The sequence below is a fragment of the Camarhynchus parvulus genome, chromosome 27 (assembly GCF_901933205.1).
Source record: "Camarhynchus parvulus chromosome 27, STF_HiC, whole genome shotgun sequence".
NCBI classification, from domain to species: domain Eukaryota; kingdom Metazoa; phylum Chordata; class Aves; order Passeriformes; family Thraupidae; genus Camarhynchus; species Camarhynchus parvulus.
The window spans coordinates 4,407,873-4,429,707 of record NC_044597.1 but is presented as its reverse complement, the minus strand read 5'-3'; the positions used below and the strand labels follow the sequence as shown (position 1 = coordinate 4,429,707).

The 21,835-nt window shown below is 48.6% G+C and overlaps 1 protein-coding gene across 4 annotated transcripts in view; it reads right to left on the bottom strand.

Annotated features, from left to right (window-relative positions):
• Positions 1-21,835, bottom strand: part of KANSL1 (KAT8 regulatory NSL complex subunit 1) — a 75,863-nt gene that overhangs the window by 15,630 nt on the left and 38,398 nt on the right. For all 4 annotated transcript variants that reach the window (XM_030966093.1, XM_030966092.1, XM_030966094.1 and 1 more), the window contains 2 exons: positions 6,755-6,896; positions 3,247-3,351 (listed from right to left, as the gene is read on the bottom strand). In XM_030966093.1, coding sequence (XP_030821953.1) covers positions 3,247-3,351; positions 6,755-6,896 — 247 coding nt within the window. The remainder of the gene's footprint in view (positions 1-3,246; positions 3,352-6,754; positions 6,897-21,835) is intronic.

Sequence of the window (21,835 nt, the reverse complement as noted above, 5' to 3'; positions counted from 1 at the left end):
ACAGCAAGAGGATGGATACACGGCAGCTCTTTCATTCCAAGATCCAAAGGACTTTAATTCCCCTCAGGCAACCAGGAGCATGAAAGGCTGAGGGCTTTAAGGAGATTTTAGCATTTTGTCTCCATGGTGCAAACAAGTTCATCACCACCTGTAAACCTCTGCAGTGTCTCCTGCAGTTTGGTTTCTGTTCTGAGCCATGTGCCGAAGCACTTTGGGGGAAAATAGGGAGGGAGGGAGAGGGGAACTGACTTGCAAAACTGAATTTGCATTTTACCTTACTACCTGTGCAAACAGAGTCCAAACAGCATTTTAGGGAGTGTTTTAAAATGAGTGTGAACCCAGGCTGGGGGATTGGGATGGGAGCAGGGCGAGTCTGTAACGCTGAAAGTGCTGCATAAACACAAAGCTGGAAACACCTTTTTGGTAGAGCGAAGTGAGTAAAAATTGACTTAAAACCACTGTGCTCCCGAATCCCTTCAGCCTGAGGTCTGAATCACAAGCCCTGTGGCTCTGCAGGGAGCAGCAGGATTGTCACCAAGCCTTCAAGGACACACTGGCTTTGTATCTCCCACCAGTGACATTCCTGCTCCCCACCCTGCAGCCCACCAGTGTGTCCATACCTCTGGCATTCATCACCTTCAGCCCCTCCCATGCAGCCCCCTGTTTCTGGTGTCAGACATGCCCCTCCCTGGGGTTAAACTTTATTTCTTCCTTTGTGTGGTACTTCCTACACTCCCTGCCCTGTCTCTCGCTGGGGTTCCCCCTTTGAGCACACACAGTGGTGATGTGGTTCAAGTACCAAGAAAAAAAAGGCAAAAGCAGAGCTCTGACACCACACAGATGGTCAGCCAAGCCCCCTGCTTGGCCTTGACTCCATCCCGAACCCATCTGGATTGTGGTGATTCAATCTTCCCAGCAGACACCCCCAAACTCAATAAACAACAAACCCAGGCCATGGCACTGCTGGATTAACGGTTTCCAGAAGAGCAGACACCTGAGTCACCCAGGGAAGGGCCATTTTTAACAACTCAGACAACTTCTGCCTGGGCCTGTTTGAGGAACTTTGCAGGGGTTTTTACACTTCTGCTAAAAGAGATGTTTCTCCTGTGGGGCAGCAAAGACTGGATGAGACCAACTCTGCCACTCAGAGAGACAGAGGAACGAGAGCAGCTCACACCTGAGACATCAGGTAAACTCAGCAGCCCAGCCAGGTGAAGTCATGCAGGAGCTGAGCACTTTCCCTCTGCTTTCCCGAGGCTTGGCAAGGCTGAGCCTCCACGTGACACCCGCCAGAGGCACCCCTGGTGCAGCAGGGCGGGTACTCATGACTCATAAGCTCTTTTGAAATCCTTTATTTTCTTCTACAGAAAGGGTCTTAAAGGAGGAACTTCTTCTCCAAGAGCTTGCTCTGTCTTGGTGGTTCAAGATAGGAACAGGGGGACTCAGCTTCCTGTGGAGAAGCTGGAAAGCATCAATCCAACGTGTATTTATCAGGAGCAGGCCAGGCTCCCTTTATCACCCTGGGATGGGTGGACCCAACACATGAGCACAGCCAACACCTCCTGCACTCTCACTCTTGTGCCAGCTCCTGGTGCACCTCCCAAGGCTGTGCTGTCCTCCAGGGCTGCCTGGGCAGCCAGGCTGGGATCCAGAGCAGCATCACAGCACCAGGATCACACCCTGCTCCTGACTGAGCTCTTCTGTGTGCTTTGCGTCTGGAAGTCCAGGTCCTTCGGATCCCTGGGAATCTTGGGGGGTGTGGAAGATTCAATTGTAGCACGTCTGCTGTTGCATATCAGGGCAGCAAAGCAGCTGTGTGCAGACAGGCCATGAGACAACAGCAGGAATGTCCCCTGTATTCCCAAAAATCCCTAAAAGCAGGCAGGTTCAGACCTTCACCTATTACTGGAAATATTTAATTATGGGGCAATATCAAGTGCAGCCCCTCATTAGACTTCTGGTTCCAAGGAACCAAAATCAACAGCCAAGTAATGTCTTCAGGGCTTCATGTCATTTCCATCTTCAGACAAAAATATTTATTCACCTACTCAGCTTCCATTTCCCAGAAGATATTCCCAGGCCTTATTTGCAAAGCCCTTCCCTCCACTGGTGATAGGATTAGTTCCTCTGGGGATTATCAGCCCCATCCCACGTAGGAAGCCGATGCCCAAGGACACGGATCCGAGGCACTCATGAAAGGAGGAGATCCAGGGGAGCTGGGCATGAGACAGGATGGATTCCTCCCTCTGCTCCACGCTGCAGATGCGTCTCTAACTCTGCCAGTTTGGGGGGAAAAGGCCTGGAGGGTGCCAAAATGATAAGCACCTCTCCAGGAAAGGCCCAGGAGATCCCTTTCCAGTAAGAGCCCTCAGTCTCTGGGTAATCTCTGGCTCGAGCAGATCAGGGCTCTGACTCAACAGCCTGCCCTAATGAGCAGCCCTAATTAAGCACAGAGCCAGGGGCTGGGTGCCGGAGGCGGCGGTTCCAGGGGTGACACTTCCAGCAGTGTCACAGACACACTGGGAGTGTGGAGTGATGTGGGAGTCCCTGTGCAAGGGGAATAAACACCATTTCCTTCCTAAGAAGGCACACAGGGCTGCAAGAGTGGCCACAACAAAGCGCCAAGAAGAACCTGCACAAGTTTCAGGGACCACAACTTGCAAACCCTCCATTTTAATGCATTGCTGCATCCCCCAGGATCCAAAGCAATCACAGGCAGGATGAACAGTATGATCAAGCCTTCAGTCTGTGCCCTACATTTCTGCATTAAATAATAAATACCTGGCACTCTGCATAGTTTCCAGTGCATCTCACTGCAATCATTACTGCCCTTTCCAAGGGGGAATGCTCAGATGCTCAGGCAGATATTAAATAGCCACATCTTTAGCAGCCTTTGCTAATCATGCTGCTCTCAGTTTGAGGTACTTTTTTTTGCTGGAGGGAAAGGATTAGTTAGGATTTTAAAGCTCACAAAATGCTAATGCATATTACAAAGGTACCCCCAGGAACTCTGTTCTAAAAGGTGTTTAAATCCTATTGTTTATTAACCCCAAAACAACACAGGAGGGGGTGAGCTCAGACCAAGATCAGTGATTCCCACCCGGAGTCACAGCAGGGAGCTGCTCCACGAGGCCACTGCCGTGGTTTGAGCATCCCTGTGCCCCACACAGCTTGAGGGATGAGCCTTCCCTCCCCAGGGTGGTGCAGTGAAGCACCTGGAGCAGCCAGCCCCACGCTGGCACTTACCAGGCGCTCAGCCCCAGGCTCCAGCCTGACTTCAGCTCTAACAGGACGGGAGGAATCATCTACTGCAGGGTCAGGGGGCGAAGCTTCACCAAGAACTATCAGCCCCTGCAAGAGAGGAACAGGAATGAGCCGCAGATCCTTTGTTGTCCACAGGGAAACTGCACTCCCACACTGCCATGCTGAATTCCTTCCCACCACGGCTTCCAGACGTGATGCCAAACCCAATTCCCTGCTGCCTGGCCTTCCCTGGCATCTCAGCTGAACTCAGAGAGGGCTGGAGCCAGCTCACAGCCTGTCCCCACGTGCCAGCCAAGCCAGAGCAGCTTCCTGCAGGAGCACAGAGCAGCTGCCCTTGTCCTGCAGAGGGGAACTTGCGCAGCCAAGCAAACAATTCTGAGCTGGTGATGAAAATGTACCAACTTGTTACTCTGAGCAGACTTCCCCCTACCCCCCCCAAGAAGTAATATTTACAAAAATTCAATAAGGAAAGAAAGACATTGCTGTAAACTTGGTGGGACAAAGCAAAGTGGCTGAGCACTGTTTTAATCAGGTTTAACATATGCTGTCCTGTTCCTGTTTAACTGAAGCTTAACCTCAAGGCAGGACTGCTTTGCTCTCAGAACAACACAAAGTGAAATAAAATCGTTGTAATTATGCATATTCTGGGCTATATTACAACAAAGGAGGGAAAAATGTGCAAGGGATCAGGGAGCTGGTGGAACCTATAGGCCACAAACACAGCTCAGGACAAGGACAAGCCCCAGTGAGTAGTACCTGGTCAAACAAGGAACTGTGAAGGGGCTGCTCAGATCAAGAACAGGAGATCAGTCACCTGAAAACAATTCTGGAGGCTGCACAGTGTGTCACAGCAAAGTGAGCCTGGAGGGAACCTGGGCATGTTATCTGCAGAGAGGACAGGGCCACAAGGCTTCCCTGCTATTTTTCAGTGCCTGCAAACAGGGTATTCTACAACCAGCTCTGAGCACACGCTCCCTGATTTGGTGTTTTCCTCCACTTCTCACCAGGCTCCAACTGAGCTGATCTGAATGTGCTGAGAGCACAATTCCTGCTGAGACTCCCAGGCAGCAGTTTACCCTCAAAACACAGGGTTATTTTTGACTGCCTCGTCCTTCTCTTGCTTTGATCTGACACAGCAATGTGTCTTTCTTGAAGGGTACACTGGGATGTAAACTCTAACATATAAAGGTAATTAAACTAAAAAAGAATGTAATCAAATTTCTTTGAACTTTAGAACTTGTAGAACTCTGAATTCCTGCAGCAGCTACATTTTAACCTCCTGATGGCCCAATAAGCTGGAGTTAAGTTACATTGATAGAAAAAACAAGGTGTTTCCAAATTCTTTAACTGTTTTCCTTGTACAATTTGAAGCCAAATCCATTCCAACAAGCTCCTGTGTTACTGAAACACAGGGCTGTTTCTCTAGTCTCCTATTCTTGTTCCAAGCCCTTTTAAGATGGTCTCTAGTTTTTCATTGGTGCAAACAGAATCTGTTTTACAACCATCCCAGAGCTCAATGACATCAAGATAACGACAGCTGGGTGCAAGAATAATCTCCAGCAAGCCCCATCAGAGATGGGGTATGTGATACTCATGGTTCTGATTTTTTTCTTCTTCAGACAGAACAGCCACTACCCAAAACACTCGAGTTCTGAACGCCCTTGCACCTTAAGCAAGATGTTTTAGCTTAAATTCATGTGTTGGGGTATCACAGGTGAGTTTTGGTTTGAACAAACCAGAGAGGATGATCCTGTTGGCCAGAACCTCCTTTCAGACCTTGAAGCTGCAGCCTTATAAAAGCACAGGGGATGCTTGTGACCATTATCAGGCCATTTCATGAGCCTGTCAAGTTGCCATGACCTGGTGAAAACCCTGAACCTTCCACACCATTCCCTGAGTTTTCTCATTTCTTCCATTTCTTAACTTCTAGCATATAAACCTCCAGCTATTTTGTATTTTGTACTTAAAACCACGGGGCACTGTCAGCTTTAAGACAGAAGGAAGATGATTCTTTCTGAAGAATCATTCATTTGCCCACTTCCCAGAAGCCTTCTGCCCTAATCTCAGTAATGGATTCTGCTCACAAGCCAGTGCTCTTCCACCTACTCATTTAGAGCCCTCACTCACTCAATTAAGCCTGTTTTTCTGCACAGCTGCATCAAAGTCCAGTCTCCATCCCCTGTTTTCTACCCCCTGGAAGCCTCTCCCCACCACCCCCAGAGCAGCACACATCTTGGGAAAGGCGTTTGCCAGACTGAATTCCTGAGGATCTCTCAGTTGATGCAATACCAGGAGCCTTCTTGCCACAAACTCCAGACATTCCTTCCTCCAAGGCCTGACATTTAGATGTGCATGCCTGAACAAGTCTCCATAACAATCCCTTCCTCATCCCTTCCCTGCTCTCCCCCATTCTCCCACCATCTGAGAGCAATGCTAAAAAAAATACCTTCCACAGAGAAAGGTCAGCACCAAAAAATTATCTTTTTTTTATAGAACAGACTCAATTTTAAGCCTGTTCAGATAGCATCTGAACTAACTTCCCTCCACAGGCCACTCCCTTTTCCACTAAATCTCAGCTGTTTTTATCCCCATCCTCAGCTACTCCCAGAAAGAAAGAATGGGAAGGTTTTAAAAAAAATATCAGAGAGAAAGGCTTGAGTGATGGAGAACAGCATCACACATGCAACAGCACCAGCTCGGCTCAGCACCAAAGACTGACTCTAAAGCAAAGTATTGCTCCCTTCATGTTATCATACTGAACCAGGGACAGGAATTACACTCAGCCCATGCCAAATTGCATTACAATTAGTCACAGCTTTGCAATCTGCTTTGGGAGAGAGGCAGGAGGGAAAAGCATCAGACTTCACATCTGCACTCTCTGGTGTCAGAGAGAGCCATCAGGAGGCAAAGCAGAAGCACAGTGCCCAAAGGCCTCCTGCCACATCCTCCTCCATTCCTGCCCCATCCTGCTCCATCCTGCTCCATTTGTGCCCTCTTCTGTTCCATCCTGCTCCATCCCCGTCCCATCCTGCCCCATTCTCCTCCACTCCTGCCCTATCCTGCTCCATCCCATCCCATCCCGCTCTATCCAGCCCCATCCCATCCTGGTTCCATTCCTGCCCCATCCACCTCCATTTCTGCTCCATTCCTGCCCCATCCTGCTCCATCCTCCTCCATTCCTGCCCCATCCTGCTCCATTCATGCTTTCTTCTGTTCCATCCTACCCCATCCCTCTCCATCCCATCCTGCTCTATCCAGCCCCATCCCATCCTGGTTCCATTCCTGCTCCATCCTCCTCCATTCCTGCCCCATCCTGGTCCCATCCTCCTCCATTCCTGCCCCATCCTGCTGCATCCCATCCCGCCCCATTCCTACCCCATTCCCATCCCATCCCATCCCATCCCATCCCTACCCCCTTCCTGTCCATCCTCCTCCATTCCTGCCCCATCCCACTCCATCCTGGCTCCATCCCATCCCACCCCCCCCTCACCTTGTTGGCTCTGATCTGTTTGTAGATGTCCGTCTGCTGCCGGATGCGGTACTCCAGGTCCGACACGTGGGCCTGGAGCCAGTTCCAGCGGCTGACGATGGCGGCACGGTCTGCTGCCCACCTCCACTCTGCCCTCCGCCTCCTGCAACACACACACACGCTTATTCTCAGGGTGATTTTAATTACACAGCACACAGAAATCCAAAGAGAACTGACAGACAGATCAAAAGCTGCATTCTGGATGGCAGGACTGATACTATCTCACCACTGCTAATAATTACCAAGGAATTACAGACGCGCTGCATTTGTCTGTGCAGAGCAATATTCCAACATCTGCTGGCACCCAGTGACTGAACTCTTCAAAAAAAGTCTCTGGCATCAGTCCCCAAATCCACCTGAACGCAGCTCATACCATGTGGTCACAATTAAACCTCAGTGACAAGTTTCACAACCACCACTGCTGGGGTTTACAACTTGGAGAGGACCAACAGGGCCAACCTTGCACAAGCTGCTCCCTGCAATGGTGTGCTGCAAAGGACAGGGCAGGCAGCAGCAAAGCAACCCTGATTTCTACATCTGATGGATGGACCAAGCAAATAAAGAAGCCAGGAAATAACATCAACTGTCATCAAAACACCCTCAGTCCCTGCTGCTGCACTCCAGGGCAGACAGGAACACAGAGATGGTGAGGAACGGATAAATCCACGGCTTCACTCTCCATGTTAAAAGCCACAGTATCATGAAAATATACCCTAAGCACACTGATTCCTGTGGATAAACATTAAGGCTTCCCAGAAAGGAAGAAAACCCCGACATGGTGTGGAAACAAAGCATCAGCAGAAAGTGCTGACAAATCCAATGTTGCTGCACAAAGCCTTTGCCACATCTGGATGCTTAGCAATTAAGAAATTAATCACAAAGTAATTCCCTTTGCCCATCTCCCCCCCGCCTCCTTCTGTGTAGGAATTTTGAACCAGTCAGAGCATGTGGGGCAGGGGAGCCACAGCAATGTCCAGATGTTTCCTCCAAAATCAAACCAGAAAGTCTTCTGCTGAGATTAACCCATTTCAGAGCTGAAACCAGCCACGACAGCAGAAGCAGCACGTGGTAAATGAGGTTTTGTACTGAGGCAGCCCCAGCTGCAAAGATGGGAAGGAGCAGAAATCATCAAGTTCTTCAAAAAATCTGCACCTCCTGGCCCTCTGCTCTGATTCAGGCATAACTGCTACCAAATGCACTTGCCTAAAAATGAAATAAATACAAAAAAGTCCCGGGGTTACTACAAGTCTCAAATCAACTAATAGAAATACCCTGAAAAGGAGGAGTTGGTTGCTTCAAACTGCAAGTGAAACCCCTGCATTTAGAACAAGGCACGTTATCCATATTCCTGGTGGAGCTCTGGCTGCCCCTGCAGAGCCAGTGTAGATGAGGCAACATGAAGATTTTTGTTCCCACAAAAGAGGCAAGAGCATCCGCTGCCTTCTGCCCTCCCAGCCTTCTCCAAAACACCTTCAGGGGTTCAAGCCCTTCCCTCTGCAATATCTCCCTGTGTAAAGCCAGATTTCAGCAGTTTGCTCTTTGGGGAGCCACAGAGCCCTGGGAATTTTTAGAAGTAAGTTTTTAGAATCAAATGCTGCTGAGAGTACACCCGAAGTGCCAATTCCCAAAGTTTGCCTCTCCCAACATTACAAAGCACCTCTCTGCCTGCTGGAACACTGGCCTGTGCTGATAAATACAGCCTATTCTTTTGCTCAGATTACACAGAAATTAAGTATGAAAAGAATAGTTTAAAATCCATTTAGTTTCTTAAGTGACACGGCAGCACAAGCAGCAGCAGACCTGCTCCTCACCTTAAAATCAGGACACATCCTACCCCAGAAAAACCCACTGGATTTGAACCAAAAATAACCCAAGAAAGCGAAACACAGTAATGTACACTTCATCCTCTGACACCCTGCGGCAGCACTGGAGGAGGGGAAGAGCAGAATGATGGCTCAGCCACACTTTCCAAAACAGCACCGAGTGTAGTGGCTCTATATTTAGAACTGAGCCTTTCCCAGCTCGGTCCCACCCTTCCCTGTGAGGTGCTGGCAGCAACATCATGGGATGGATGTTCCCTCATGGGGATCAGCTCTGGGACAAGGACCCACGGACATTCCTCAGCTTTAATGCCTCTACAAGCATTTGTGAAAATGATTCTTTTCTCACCTAGAATTAGAAAGGAACAACCATGCACAACATAGAGTGTGATGTCCTGCAGTGACCACTGGGCATCTGAAACCTCCACTTGCTCTGGGGGAGAGGAAAACCCTGAAAACCCTCTCCTTTCTGTCTAAATCTGAACAGAGTCTACAAGGAAAATGGAGAGGGATTTTTCACAAGGGCACGGAGTGACAGGACAAGGGGGAATGGCTTCAAAGTGATAGAGGGAAGGGTTACATTGGATATTGGGAAGAAATGCCTCCCTGTGAGGGCGGTTACACCCTGGCACAGGGATCACTTAATTCCATCCCCTGCCATGGCAGGGACACTTTCCACTGTCCCAGGCTGCTCCAAGCACTGTCCAGCCTGGCCTTGGGCACTGCCAGGGATCCAGGGGCAGCCACAGCTGCTCTGGGCACCCTGTGCCAGGGCTTCTCATCCTCCCAGGGAAGGATTTCTCCCCAGTATCCAATCTGAGTCTCAGTTTCAAGTCCCTCAGGCAGCCCATCCGCCCACCAGCCCATGCTGCTTTCTGCTGAGTCCATGCAGCTGAATTCCAACCAGGCAGACAGAGACAGCCCCAACAAACGGAGGGAATTAGAGATTAGCAGACTTATTTTTCACCAGGAGACTGCCCTACTAAAGGCCCTGCTGCAAAGTGAGCAGAGCAGGCCCACCAGCTGCTGCCAAACCATCCTGGTAATGACATGGAGCAGCACAGACAAATGGAGCTAGAGCTGATTTCAGATCAGAAAAAAGTTACAGGCTGGAGGGGAGCTACATTATCAGATCCACTTCAAGGAATCAGCAGAATGAATGAGAAACAGCCACTGGGGTCTGGAGAGAGATTGTTTCTGCCACTCCAAGCACCTGAGCAAACCCAAACCATCTTGATCTTAAATGAGGAATAACAGGTCACGCTGCAAGAAACAGTCGATGCCAGAAGAGAGAGAAACACAGCACAGAAACCCTGAGAAGCTCTGCAGGCAGCCAAGCAGGCTGAGAGCTGAACAGCCATGGGAGGGGTTCATTGGGAACCAGAGAATGCCTTTGGCACTGATGCCAGGAGGTGGCACAGCCCAGGGCAGCTCCCAGAGCTCGGACACTCACAGATTAATGCCACAACATGAGGCAATAAACTCCAGCTTTCCAGGCACTCCCCATATGGTTCCCCTCCTCCACTGTGTACTGGTGTATTCCCAGGGGCTCTGCTGTCCCCTGGAATGCAGTCACCTTCCAGTGCAGAGGCCACGCTGTGTTTACTCTCCTCTTTCCTGCACAGCTTTGGACAGAAGAAATCATGTGAGAGTGATTTGAGACTTTCCCCCAGGGACACCCAGCTCAGCCTCCCTCACCTTCCACAGGCAAACTGGGAATATTTCAGCCCTTTCCACAGAGGAGCCTCACCGTGGCACTGGGACAGAGCCCAGAAGGTACAGGATGGGACCTTTCTTCAATAAGACAACCAATTCAGTTGCTACTTTCTACTTTGCTCATGTCCCTATACATTCTTCACATTCATTCTTCAGCTTTTATATTATTATTATTAATCATCAATGCAAAACCAGATCAGCGTGTGGAGCAAGAGTTAAAGCTCTGCCAAAAACCCACTCTCATGATGACTCTGAGGGAGGAAGAGAAAACCCCACAAGGCTCGAGAACAATCTCATTAGCTGATCGTAACATTTCTGCCTGCAAAGAAGCCAAAGTGAACAATTTGTTCAGCTGAACACCCGCCCCCACCCCTGGACAGAACCATCAGCTTTGAAGGGTTCTTTATTCCCAGCATGTGCTCGGCACTCTGCTCAATCTCCTTCCAACCTCCCCTTGGCTCATTCATTCCCATATTCACACAAACCCAGGACCTCCACAGGCTGGGAGTAAAGACTTATTCCCACTGAAAAGCCCCCACTGCTCAGGGAAAACTTGGGAGGACAAATCCTAAACCATGAGCAGGGCTAAGCCAAGCTCCTGCCCCAAGACAGAAGTGCCCAGTTTCTCAGCAGTAAACTAAAAATCACTGTTTTATTTGCCTGCTGTTTGCAGCTCAGACAGCACTGCTGGCTGTGAATCAGCACCTGCACAAACTGTGCCACCAGCCCTCACTGGGGTGTGCAATGGAGTCAAGGTCCTGAGCAGAGCAGCTCCAGAGCACTGCCCAAGGCTGGACCAGACGGTCTCAGAGGGCTTTTCTAACTGAAAGGACTGCAGGACTCCGTGAAGGTGGAACTCCACAGCCCCAGGTGCTACACCAGGCTGGTGACACAGCATCCCATCCCATCCACCCAGGCCTCGGGGTCGGGATCCTGCCCGGAGCACCAGGGTGACTCACGGGGACACTGAGTCACGCCTGCCTGTGCTGGCCTTCCCCAGCCTGTCCACAATCCTTGTGCAGACACTGAACCTCGAGAGGACAGGCAGCAGCTCCCACCAAGGCCTGGAAATGGCAGAACGCTGTCTCTGAAGTTCTTCTGTGCTGTTTCAAATCCAAGTGCCCCACATCTTTACACCATGACATTTATGCACTGCCCCGAGCATTTATTCAGCTGACTGTCTGAAAAACAGCCATTCCCAGCTCCAGCTGCTCTTGAGCCCTCAGCAGCAACAATTGTTCTGTGACAATAGCCAAAAATCAGGATTTTATTCTTGCAGCTATGCTAACACAAGTACTTTGGGCCACGTCTGAGCTCTGCTTAGCACCCACGGACAAAGGTGTGAGGAGACAAGGGGAAGGTGCAGGACAGGAGGTTGGATCAGAAGTGTGGTCACCACGAGCTGCCTGTTACACCAGGAAAACCATCTCTCCAGAGGCTCAGCAGAGCAGTCAGCTGAAAAATACCATGTTTTAAGGGAATTTATTGGGCCCATTTTTCAGTAGAGTTCTCCACACACGCTCATGGGCACTGAGGCAGGCAGGGCAGAGCAGCTTGAACCGTCTGTGTGCAGACTCTGATCACCATCACTCCAGAAATTAAGGCAGTTTCTTAGCCCCTTGCAGCTAAATCCAGGAATGAGAAGGTGACACTATACAAGGCACCAAGGTTTGCTCCAACTGTGTTCAGTTCATTTAAGGGAATTTTTCCCTTAAAGCTCTGGTTAAGATGCCAATCTCAACATCACAAACTGAACGAAGAACGCCCACTTTTTCCTCAAAATGCCTAAAATACAATTGCTCAAGCTCACAACAAACATCTTCCAGGAGCACATCCTTCTTTTTGCTGAGAAGGATATCAATATTATAATTTTGCTTTATCAATGTTATAATTTTGCTTATAGCAGCTTCCCAGTAGATCTGGGTTGCACAGGAGAATCATTACCTTTCTTAGACCCAGATTTTTCACTAGGAATTAAAATTCTTCTACAAGAAAGCACAAAGTGGCAGAAGCACAAAGCCAATGGAAATTGTGCTTTTCAGTTTTTTCTCCTCTTCACATTAAAGGTAGGATCTCACCAAGAGACTTATAACTTTCTTCTGGCAAATTCAGGACCTGAGGGCCAGTGACTCCTGTTCACTAAGAGGATACAGCAAGCGATGACAGAGGTTTGACATCATGAGCACAACCAGCAATAACCACAAGCCATTACCTTGAATATTGTACTTCTATCCTAAAGCTCTGCTTGCTGCCAAAGCAAAGCCCCAGCAGAGCAAAGCAGAAACTTCCCAGCTCCTGGTCTCCCTTCAGCTCCATGAGATCACCTCACTTGGCAGCATGGGACGATGTGACTTTCTGGATTGCTGGAAAACAAGCTTCCCTGAGAACAACGCCATTAAAACATCAAAGAAGAGAAGGAAGGGGGTGTTCAGTGTTCTAAGCTCTTCAAACAAAACTAAGCACAACAGAGAGGAGACAATTACAGCACAGAGTAAACTGTTTGAGAAGTTCTTACACTTGTTCCACAGCAAAGCCCTTTGTATGCAGCAAACAGAGGAGTTTGGTGTCCAAGTGGGGGAGCGCTCGCTGCAGCCCATTAGTGCCACAGTCCCCGGGGAACAAGAATAGAGACTATGCAAATCAGGATCCATTGTTAAAAGGGAAAATTTATTTCACATTCCTGAGCAGCAGTGTTCCTGGAGCATAACAATTGGAGAGGCCCTTCTGCTGAGCACGGCACATTTTTATGCTCCACAGTAAATCAATATTCCATAATACAGAAACTACAGAAATTACAGCCAGGGTGAGGATGGCAGGCCCGAGCTTTGGTGAGCAGCACCAACACAACACTCTATCAGAACAGGACTTATCTGGGACCTGCTTTCATTGTTCAGGAGAGTTACTGAAGGCAGAATTTATGGAATGATTCTCCAGGATGTTAAACCTTCCAGCTCATGCCATAAGGTGAACGGCACCAACAAAGGTGTTTCCTGACTGTGCTGCTCTCAACTCGATCTGAACAAGTGCCACTACACTTGTCTCAGTGTCCTGAACCTTCCCCACTCGGGCAGCACCAGCAAAACAATCTCACAATGAGATAGCCCAGAAAAAAGTGGAGTTAATCTCAAAGCAAAGAACTCTTCCTTGCAAGAGGAGAATTGATTACTCCTTCAGTATTTACCAAACTTCCCAACAACAGAGCTCACTGCACACTGACAAAGGATGCAGAAACTTGTTTTCAACTCAGCCACTTCTGATCACTGTCACTCCAGGATGGAAGCGAGCAGGGCAACAAATAAAACCTGCTTTCATTTTCCTCTTGGTTTATCTCACAGGAGATAGAGCCTTCCTCTCAGCCCCCACCCAGTGCACCCAGTAAACACTGACAGAGGAGTGAGTAGCACTGGATACTCCCATCTCTCCAGGCATGAAAAAGCAGCTTCAGTCTCTTCAATTCTCATTATGCAGCCGTTAAGACCTGAGGTCAAAGGGTGTTTTGTCATGGCTCATGGGGACCAGGGGGGCTTTTGTTTAACTCCACAGGTTCTGCAGCCCAAGATCAAAATGAAACTTCAGGATAAGTGATTACACTGAAACAGGCTCAGCTCGAGGCCTGGGAAATTTCTGCACTGCTGGGATGACCTCACCCTCCTTATCTGCTCTTTCATGTCCTGGGAGGAAGAGGAGAGAGCTCTGCAAACACGTCTGCAAATGCAGAATTCCGACATTGTTTTCCTGAACACAGCTCTGAGATCACAAAATTACACTCTGCTCTCTACCTGCAACGCAAAAGCTCTAAACCCTTCTCACAGAAGTCTCCTAAAAGGTTTTTTTTTCCAGTTTTCCTCACAGTACATTAGAGCAAGGAGGATTTCAAGCTCACACAAAGGCATCAATCAAGAAGTCCAGAGACTTTTTGACTCCCCATCTCTGGAAATGTTCAAGGTCTGGGACTTGGAGCAACCTGGTCTAGTGGGAGGTGTCCCTGCCCATGACAGGGGGATGACACTGGATAAGTTTTAAAGTTCCTTTCAACCCAAACCATTCTATGATTCTAAAAAATACATTTGTTTGAACCATGTAATGACATCAAGACAAACCAGGTAGAAGCCAGGGAAGATTTCCAGTAGGAGCAGAAGTTCTCAGCAGGGCCAAACATGACTGAAATGGGCTGGGCTTGGAGTAAGGGAGAATACATAGTGGATTTTAGGGGACAAAGCAGCACAGAAACATCAATGCAGAGCTGCATCAGAGGTATGAATTCACCAAGCAGGTGCAGTCCCAAGGCTCCCTGCCTTCCAGGGGAGCAGCAGTCTGCTTCCCAGCCTTTGGGAGAGCACTGGGAGCAAGTTCCACGAGTGCAACCCCAGCTCAGGCCCACTCACTCACTCAAGGGCTTGCCCTGATTTCCAAGCCCTCAATCCCAGCAGCTTCAGAGTCATAGGAAAAATGAGATTTCCTTTTCTTTTTTGGCTTGAAGCATGCGGAGGTCATCCCTGTTCAAAGCAACAGAACACCATGTCTTTTAGGGAAAGAGAACACCCAGTGATGCAGATATTCTCCATGGTGCTGTGCTCTGCTCCTCTGCAGCCCCTCTTAGCACAAGTCCCTACCCCAGCCTCTCCCAATGCAGTTCCCAGCAAAGATCACCTCTTCAGTCTAAATCAGAGCAAGAATAAAGCTACACATCAATATTAAATCTGAAGGTCATTTAGTCAAGGGAAGGGGCAGCCGTGCTATTTCTGGCACCAGTCCAAGGAAAGTTTCCTCTCTCAACCCAAAGAGCCATTCCAGTTAACACAGAAATAACACATTTCTGGCCTCCAAGCCCTTTATCTAAGAAATGGGATAATATAATCCTGGCTGAAGGACTGCTGTATAGTACAGGAGCATGGAAAAAGTCCAAAGAGAAATGGAAAGGGACTGATGTGAGTCATGCTGTGCTGGGTTTTGCCTGGAGCCAGAGAAACACGGTGGGAAGGGGCCATGGCGCATGGGGATGGCATGGGCAGGGAGAAGGGCAGCTGCTCCCAGGCACTCAGCTGTGGGCAGGCAGCACCAGAGGCAGCACATCAGAAGGTATAAATGATGGACTTAGCAATTGTGTTCCACTGCAAAGATGCAGAAAGGTTTCATGGCACTGGATCAAATCTGAGACCGACATCCCTGGGGATGCAGGGGGAGCTGCTGGTTTGGGGCAGGTGAAGTGGGGGCACAGGAGAAAGGAGCTCTGCCCAGAGCTCTGTCCTGGGGGTGGCTGGAGATGGCCAAAATAAGGCTGTGAAAATCCAGTTGTATTTCCATGAGAAGAAAGGAACAATCTGCATTGTTCGGCCACGTGAAACCCCTTTTATCAGCAATGCTGTGGCACACAAAGGACTGAAGAAACACTGGATTCAAACATCAAATGGGAGCCACAAAAGAGCATCTCTGCTTTCTAAGAAAGGGCTGAGCTCTGACCAGGTCGAAGAATCTTCCAGAAGAGCAACTCTGGCCTCTAATGAAGGGTTTTCAGGGAGCTTCCCATCTCATCTGCATTCAACCACCAGCACAGGGTGTCACTTCCCTCCACTCCTCATCACAGCTTTGGCACCAATGGCTGTCTGTCAACACCCGTGAATTTCTCGGGCATTCCTGGCTCCTTTATCAAGTTTTCCATCATTTAATGAATCTCATTTAATAAATCTGCAAATCCCTCTGCACGGTCCCAGAGAGCACAGTTTAACAGCCACTATTTCAGCCTGAACTACCTTCTGAATGTGTTTGCCAGAAACAATTTCAAACCCCAGCAGTTTGTGGACAGTAGAGAGGAGGAGTATTTCACCCAACACATGGCAGAGGTGGCACAGGCTGGAGGCTGGAGTTGAACAACAAACGTTGGGTGATTTACTAGGAAGTGATGGAGACAAAAAGGAGCCACTTGGCAACTCCTCTGAGGGCTGCAGCTGATGCTGTGGGTCCCACCCTGGCAGGGGCCCTGCCTTTGGGACAGGTGGCTGGGGGAAGACAGGGGAGCTCAGCTCCTGCCAGAGCCCCACCTGTGCCCTGCTCTGCTGCCCTGCTGCCAAAGCATCCTTCAACACAACCCAATGCCCTGTGAAACAAGGGCCTCCCCCAAACAGAGCTGCAGCCACAGGAGGCCTCTGCTGCTCACTGTGGGCTGACAAAGGCCTTAATGTTTAAACTTACAGATACCCTATTTACTGTGCTGAAAAAGAGCAGGGAGTAATTCAAACCCTGGGAGCACAGGAGCCTTGGAGGGGGAAGGAAGAGGGATCTGGGTGAGTCTGCAGAGCTGGGGTAGCCGATGCTCACAGACTGAATGCTGGGATTTGGATATGACCCATCCAAATCACAGATCCTGTTTGCTGCACAAGACCCTCAGGGAGCCCCCAGGACGAGGACAGCCCTGCCAATGCCACGTCCTCAAGGACTCCTTGCAGAAGGGTTACACAGTGACTTTGGATGATGAACTCTGGAGAGTCCAAGTACATGAAGTCCCATGTGTGCACATGCACTTCTCCTACAGAGCCAAAAGGCACTGTCCCACAAGAGAGAACACAGAACTACCACTGAGAGCACAGTTAAGGGTTAACTGCAGGTAGGCTCCAAGGAGGAAATCCGCATCTGACCTGGGAGAAAAGCAAAGAACAAACAAAAAGGAAGAAAAGCAAGAAGCTGATAGCAGAGTCCATGTTTGTATACCCGTGGAGGGAATCTAATTCTTATTTCCTACATCACAAAGGAAGCCCTTCCCTCAGGGAATAGGACACTGCTGAGGTGGAATCCCAACTGAGGGCTCTCATCCATCTTCTGCAACACGGCAGAGCAGGGGGGGAAGAATAAAGTCTTAGAGTTTAAAAGGCCCAAAGCTGGGCCCCCAGTCCCACTCTGCTAATTCCCTGCTCCATCACAGATTTGCTGTTTGATCCTGGCCATGGTACTTGACATCTTTTTCTCATCTATTAAATGGCCAGAGGAGTTCTGGCTCACGGTCAAGAGGCTCTGTTATCTGTGGGGTATTTATTGTCCCAGGCACAGGATCACTTTAGAGTGGAATGGTTTTAGCATCACAGAAGACATTCCACTGTAACCATCAATTTACTACCTTCTCTCTTTTAATTAATTAAACACTTGCCAAAGAGGCTCCCTCTGATCAGGCCCACACTCGCTCCCAGGCACAGGGGAGGTGGGTGAAGAAAAGCAGAACAAAGGGAGGGTTTTCACCTTGTGGCATCTCTGATCCTACAGCTGCCCTCCCCCTCCACATTGCCAGGCTCTTCTGGAGCAAAATATGTGTCACAGACACACACACAAATTTAGGAGTGATTATATGGGTTTCATTTCATTTACTGAGATTAAAAGCAAGGGGTCAGCTGCAGGTTAACAATCCACTCATGTAGTAACTCTGTTGTTTGGGCTTTTTATTAGTTTAGCTACATGAGGCATCTTCAATGTGAATTTGGGGAGCAGGACTGAGCAGCTGTTCCCATGTTACAAATGTTACACCCTCCTGAATGCTTCCTCCTTCTCTCCCTGCAGCTCAGGCTCTTCCCAGAGACTCTGGCTATTCCCTAAAGCTGGGGAAAGGACACGCTGTGTTCAGCAATTCTTTTTGTCCCCTTGTGCTCCATTTTCTTTCTTCAATGTCTCAAAAAAAAAAAAAAGGAAGAAAAAACAAACCACAAACAAAACTCAAAAAGCTACAGCTATTTCTCCCCTTTAGTAATCCTGAATATATTTATTATCATGTCTGACCTACAAAAGAAAACACGACCTGATCTACAGAAGCCTGCATCAAGCGTTATTTTGCCTTTTTGCTGTTTTGTTTTTAAAACCCACCCTTCCCCCAAAGCTCTGATTTTGCAGCAGTTGAGACTGGACAAACACTTCGGAAGGAAGTGGCAGAATTTCCTAGATGTATCTGCTGAGAAAGCCTCTACCCAGAGGCACCAGGGAAACTGAGGAGGTTTTCAGAACGCTGCCATCCCTTCACAGCCACCTCTGCCTGTGGAACATTCAATTCTGGGCAAAATAAATGAGGCTGGACAGGAGCAACCTGGTCTAGTGGAGATGGTGTCCCTGCCATGGCAGGGGGTGGAAGGGGATGATCTTTAAGGTCCTCCCAGCCCAAACCATTCCAGGATTCCCCAAAAGCAGGCCCACCCACACTGTGTCTCATCCCACTGCTCCCAGAGCTTGCTCCTGGGCTGAGTTTGAGACCAGCTGCAGCAAATCCAAGCAGTAATCCTCGCACATGAGGAAGGAGAGAACCCCAGGGCAGGAGCTGAGGCTGCTGCTGCCCTCGACAGGTGTGGAGGCAGAACCTGGATGGGTGACAGGGCCTCAATGAGCCCCTTCATGCCCGGCAGTTCTGGGACAATGAAACCTCTGTCCAAAGCCTCGGAAATAAAGTTCCTCTTTGTGAGAGTTGAACTCTGACAAGCAAGAGCTGCAACCCAAACCCGACTCCACCTCCTGCCAGGACTCAGACAAATCCCAACCTCTGAGGTTTGTGCTGTGTCCTGCCTTGCCATGACCAGAAAAATTCTCTGCACAGCCCCAGTTTAAAACCACTGAGGTGTCACTTGGGACAAGACCAGAGACACCCACTGATCCCAATGGATTGGAGCTGACAAACTGAACAAAGGGGAACAGGAAATAAGTCTGGTCACAATTCCAACACTCCTCTGCAGCCACTGCAAAAGAGGTTGTGCAAACATATTTCATAAATAGGTCAGAGAAATGAAAAAGCAGATGACAGACAGATGGCACAGCGAAAGATGACGAGGAGGAAGAAGGGGGCAAGACCATCTGAGCCAAGAGAGGAGCAGCCAAGGAATTCTTCAATGAAATCCCAGTTGGATTAAACAGCTCCATGCTCCAAACTCTACAAAACGTGAAACACAAATAGGAAGTCCACTTTATTTTGGATAAGGATCCCCATACATGGAAATCACATCTCCAAGCAGCAGATGCTGTTCACCTTCCAGCACCTCAAATTCAGGTCATTCCTGGGAATGGAGCCAAAGTGCACTGGTAATTAGGGTCTAAAGGACAGCATGAATTACACCAGCTTCAATGCTAGCAAAGCTCCCACAAGCACCAACACAACCTTTGTACAAACTTTACAAGAAAACCATCACCTGGTGTGTGTTAAAGGAAATTATCCTACCAGAACATTTAGTGATCTATCAGACTTCATCTCATCTGCAGACACGAATCCCAGAATGGTTTGGGTTGGAAGAGACCTCAAACCTCATCCAGTGCCACCCCTGCCATGGGCAAGGACACCTCCCAGTGTCCCAGGCTGCTCCAAGCCCCAGTGTCCAACCTGGCCTGGAACACTTCAGGGATGGGGCAGCCACAACAAACCCCTCTCATGGCAGAACCACACGTGTCAGAACTGCAACACACTTCAGTACTTTCTGTACACATTAAGTTTCTCCACGTCTAAAACTCCACATATGTAACATAAAATGTGTTTAAATGCTTAAAGATAACTCTCTTTGAAAAAATCTTCGGTACTCGACAGGTTCTTGACCAAGCCATCAGCATGGTTCTCACCCACAGAGCACACAAACCACGTCCCAGATGATGAGCAACTGAAAGGACAGACCAGGAACAGGAGGCATTTTGAGTAGTTTCTGCAAAACAAAAATCTAAATAAACCTTGATTGAAGGAACAAAAAGTAGTGAGACGCATCACTGACAGCAAGATGGTTCACTGGTACTGACAGCAAAAGAGAGCATGAAAACACACTTAACACTTCTGACTGTATGCAGCTGACACGAAAGAATATAGGGCAGAATTACAGTATTGGAATTTATGGGTTTTTTAAAAGATAGAGAGAAAAATGAGTTTGGATCACTGAGGAAAAGCACAGTTGGATTACACCACTAAGAAGCCTTCTTTAAAAAAGAAGGGAGGGGTGGTAAATGATCAATCAACAAGCCAGAAAATTTTAAGTGAAGTTTTAAGTAAATGAGAACAGATTTTAAAAGCCATCACAACTCCAGTTCAAATTCAGGCTCTGTTCAGATGGCAAGAGGCTACAAGATCACACCCACAAGAATCTCTATTTGCTCCATGGCTTCCCAATCCAACAGACAAGGGAGGAAACAAGAATTGATGCCTGCAAAATCAACCAAAGCAGGAAAAGAATTATTCTGCAAATCCATTCCAGCTCAAGCAAACAAGCCTTTACTCAGCTCAATCAGCCTCCACAGTGATGTCTTCTCACATAAATGATCTCATCTGGCCTTATGATCCAAGGCAAAAACAAGTATTCCTGACACCAGCTCTCTGAGCTTGCTTTCTTTCTTTTCCTGCCAGTTCTCTCAGGATCATTTTGTCTTCTCCCAGCAGTGTTTCTGTCCCATTGCCCAAGGCCCTGCACCACTCCATCCATGTCCTTCTAGGCTCCTTCCAGGCCAGCAGCTGGAAGATCAAGACACACTGTCCACACACACCATGTCCTTGTTCAGGAGAATTTAAGCACAAAATATTTTCAGTCCCAGCAAAGTGCCCCAGCCATCAGCACCCAGCAAGTACTTACAGCATTCAAACACTCAGCCCTGCTCATTTGGATGTGGTTGAAAGAGTCAAGTGTGTGGATCACTTCATGGAACCAGCCCCATTGTGACAACCAGAGCTCAGCTCTGCACCCACAGCCGGCAGGGAGGAGGCTCTGGACACAAACACCTTTCAAGAGATGTTCAGGCACAGCCAGAAGGTGCATCTGCCCCTCCAAACTGGAAATCCTGCTGGAAGGGGATGTGGAGCTCACACCTGCTTCACACATTATTCAGAGGACAATAAAGAAACTAATTATGTTTAGAAAGTCACAAGTTATTTATAGCATGACAGCAAATTTGTTGCCAGGAGAGCTTCAAGCAGGTCAGGGTTACAGTCCTACAGTCACCCGCACAGGGCATCTAAAATACCTGGGCTGGCCTACACTTGAAATAAAACCGAGTTCAAACACAGCCAGGGCCTTAAAAGCAATCCTCCAGCACGTATTTGCTAAAAATCTTAATGGAAACATCATTTAAAGACCTTTATCAGAAGAGACAGAGATAAGGGTCATGTAACCTGTGGGAGTCTGATTTATTACAGGTGAGCTAAGCAAGGAGACATTCAAACACATAATTAGAAAACAGGGAGGTGGAACAGACTCAGAACAAGCACCTTCTCTTGCAGCAATGCCAGTTCTTCACCACAGCTCCAGGCGAGTCACCCTCCCAACATCCCAGTCAAAACTCTGAATCACACACTGACACAAGAGCAAACAAGGAAAGTGTCCAGCCCCCCATTCACTAGGGAATCTGATTACTCAGATTGTCCTGCAGCTAATGGAAAAAGAGACACAGTGTGACAGAGGTGACACAGCCAGACCTGCAAAATCAGTGCTCAGTTTTCCCTCCAGCACCCGCAGAGCAACCCATCACCAGCATCTGCCTCCCGCCCTTTCTGCTGCTCACTCTGTTGACAAAACCCAAAGCC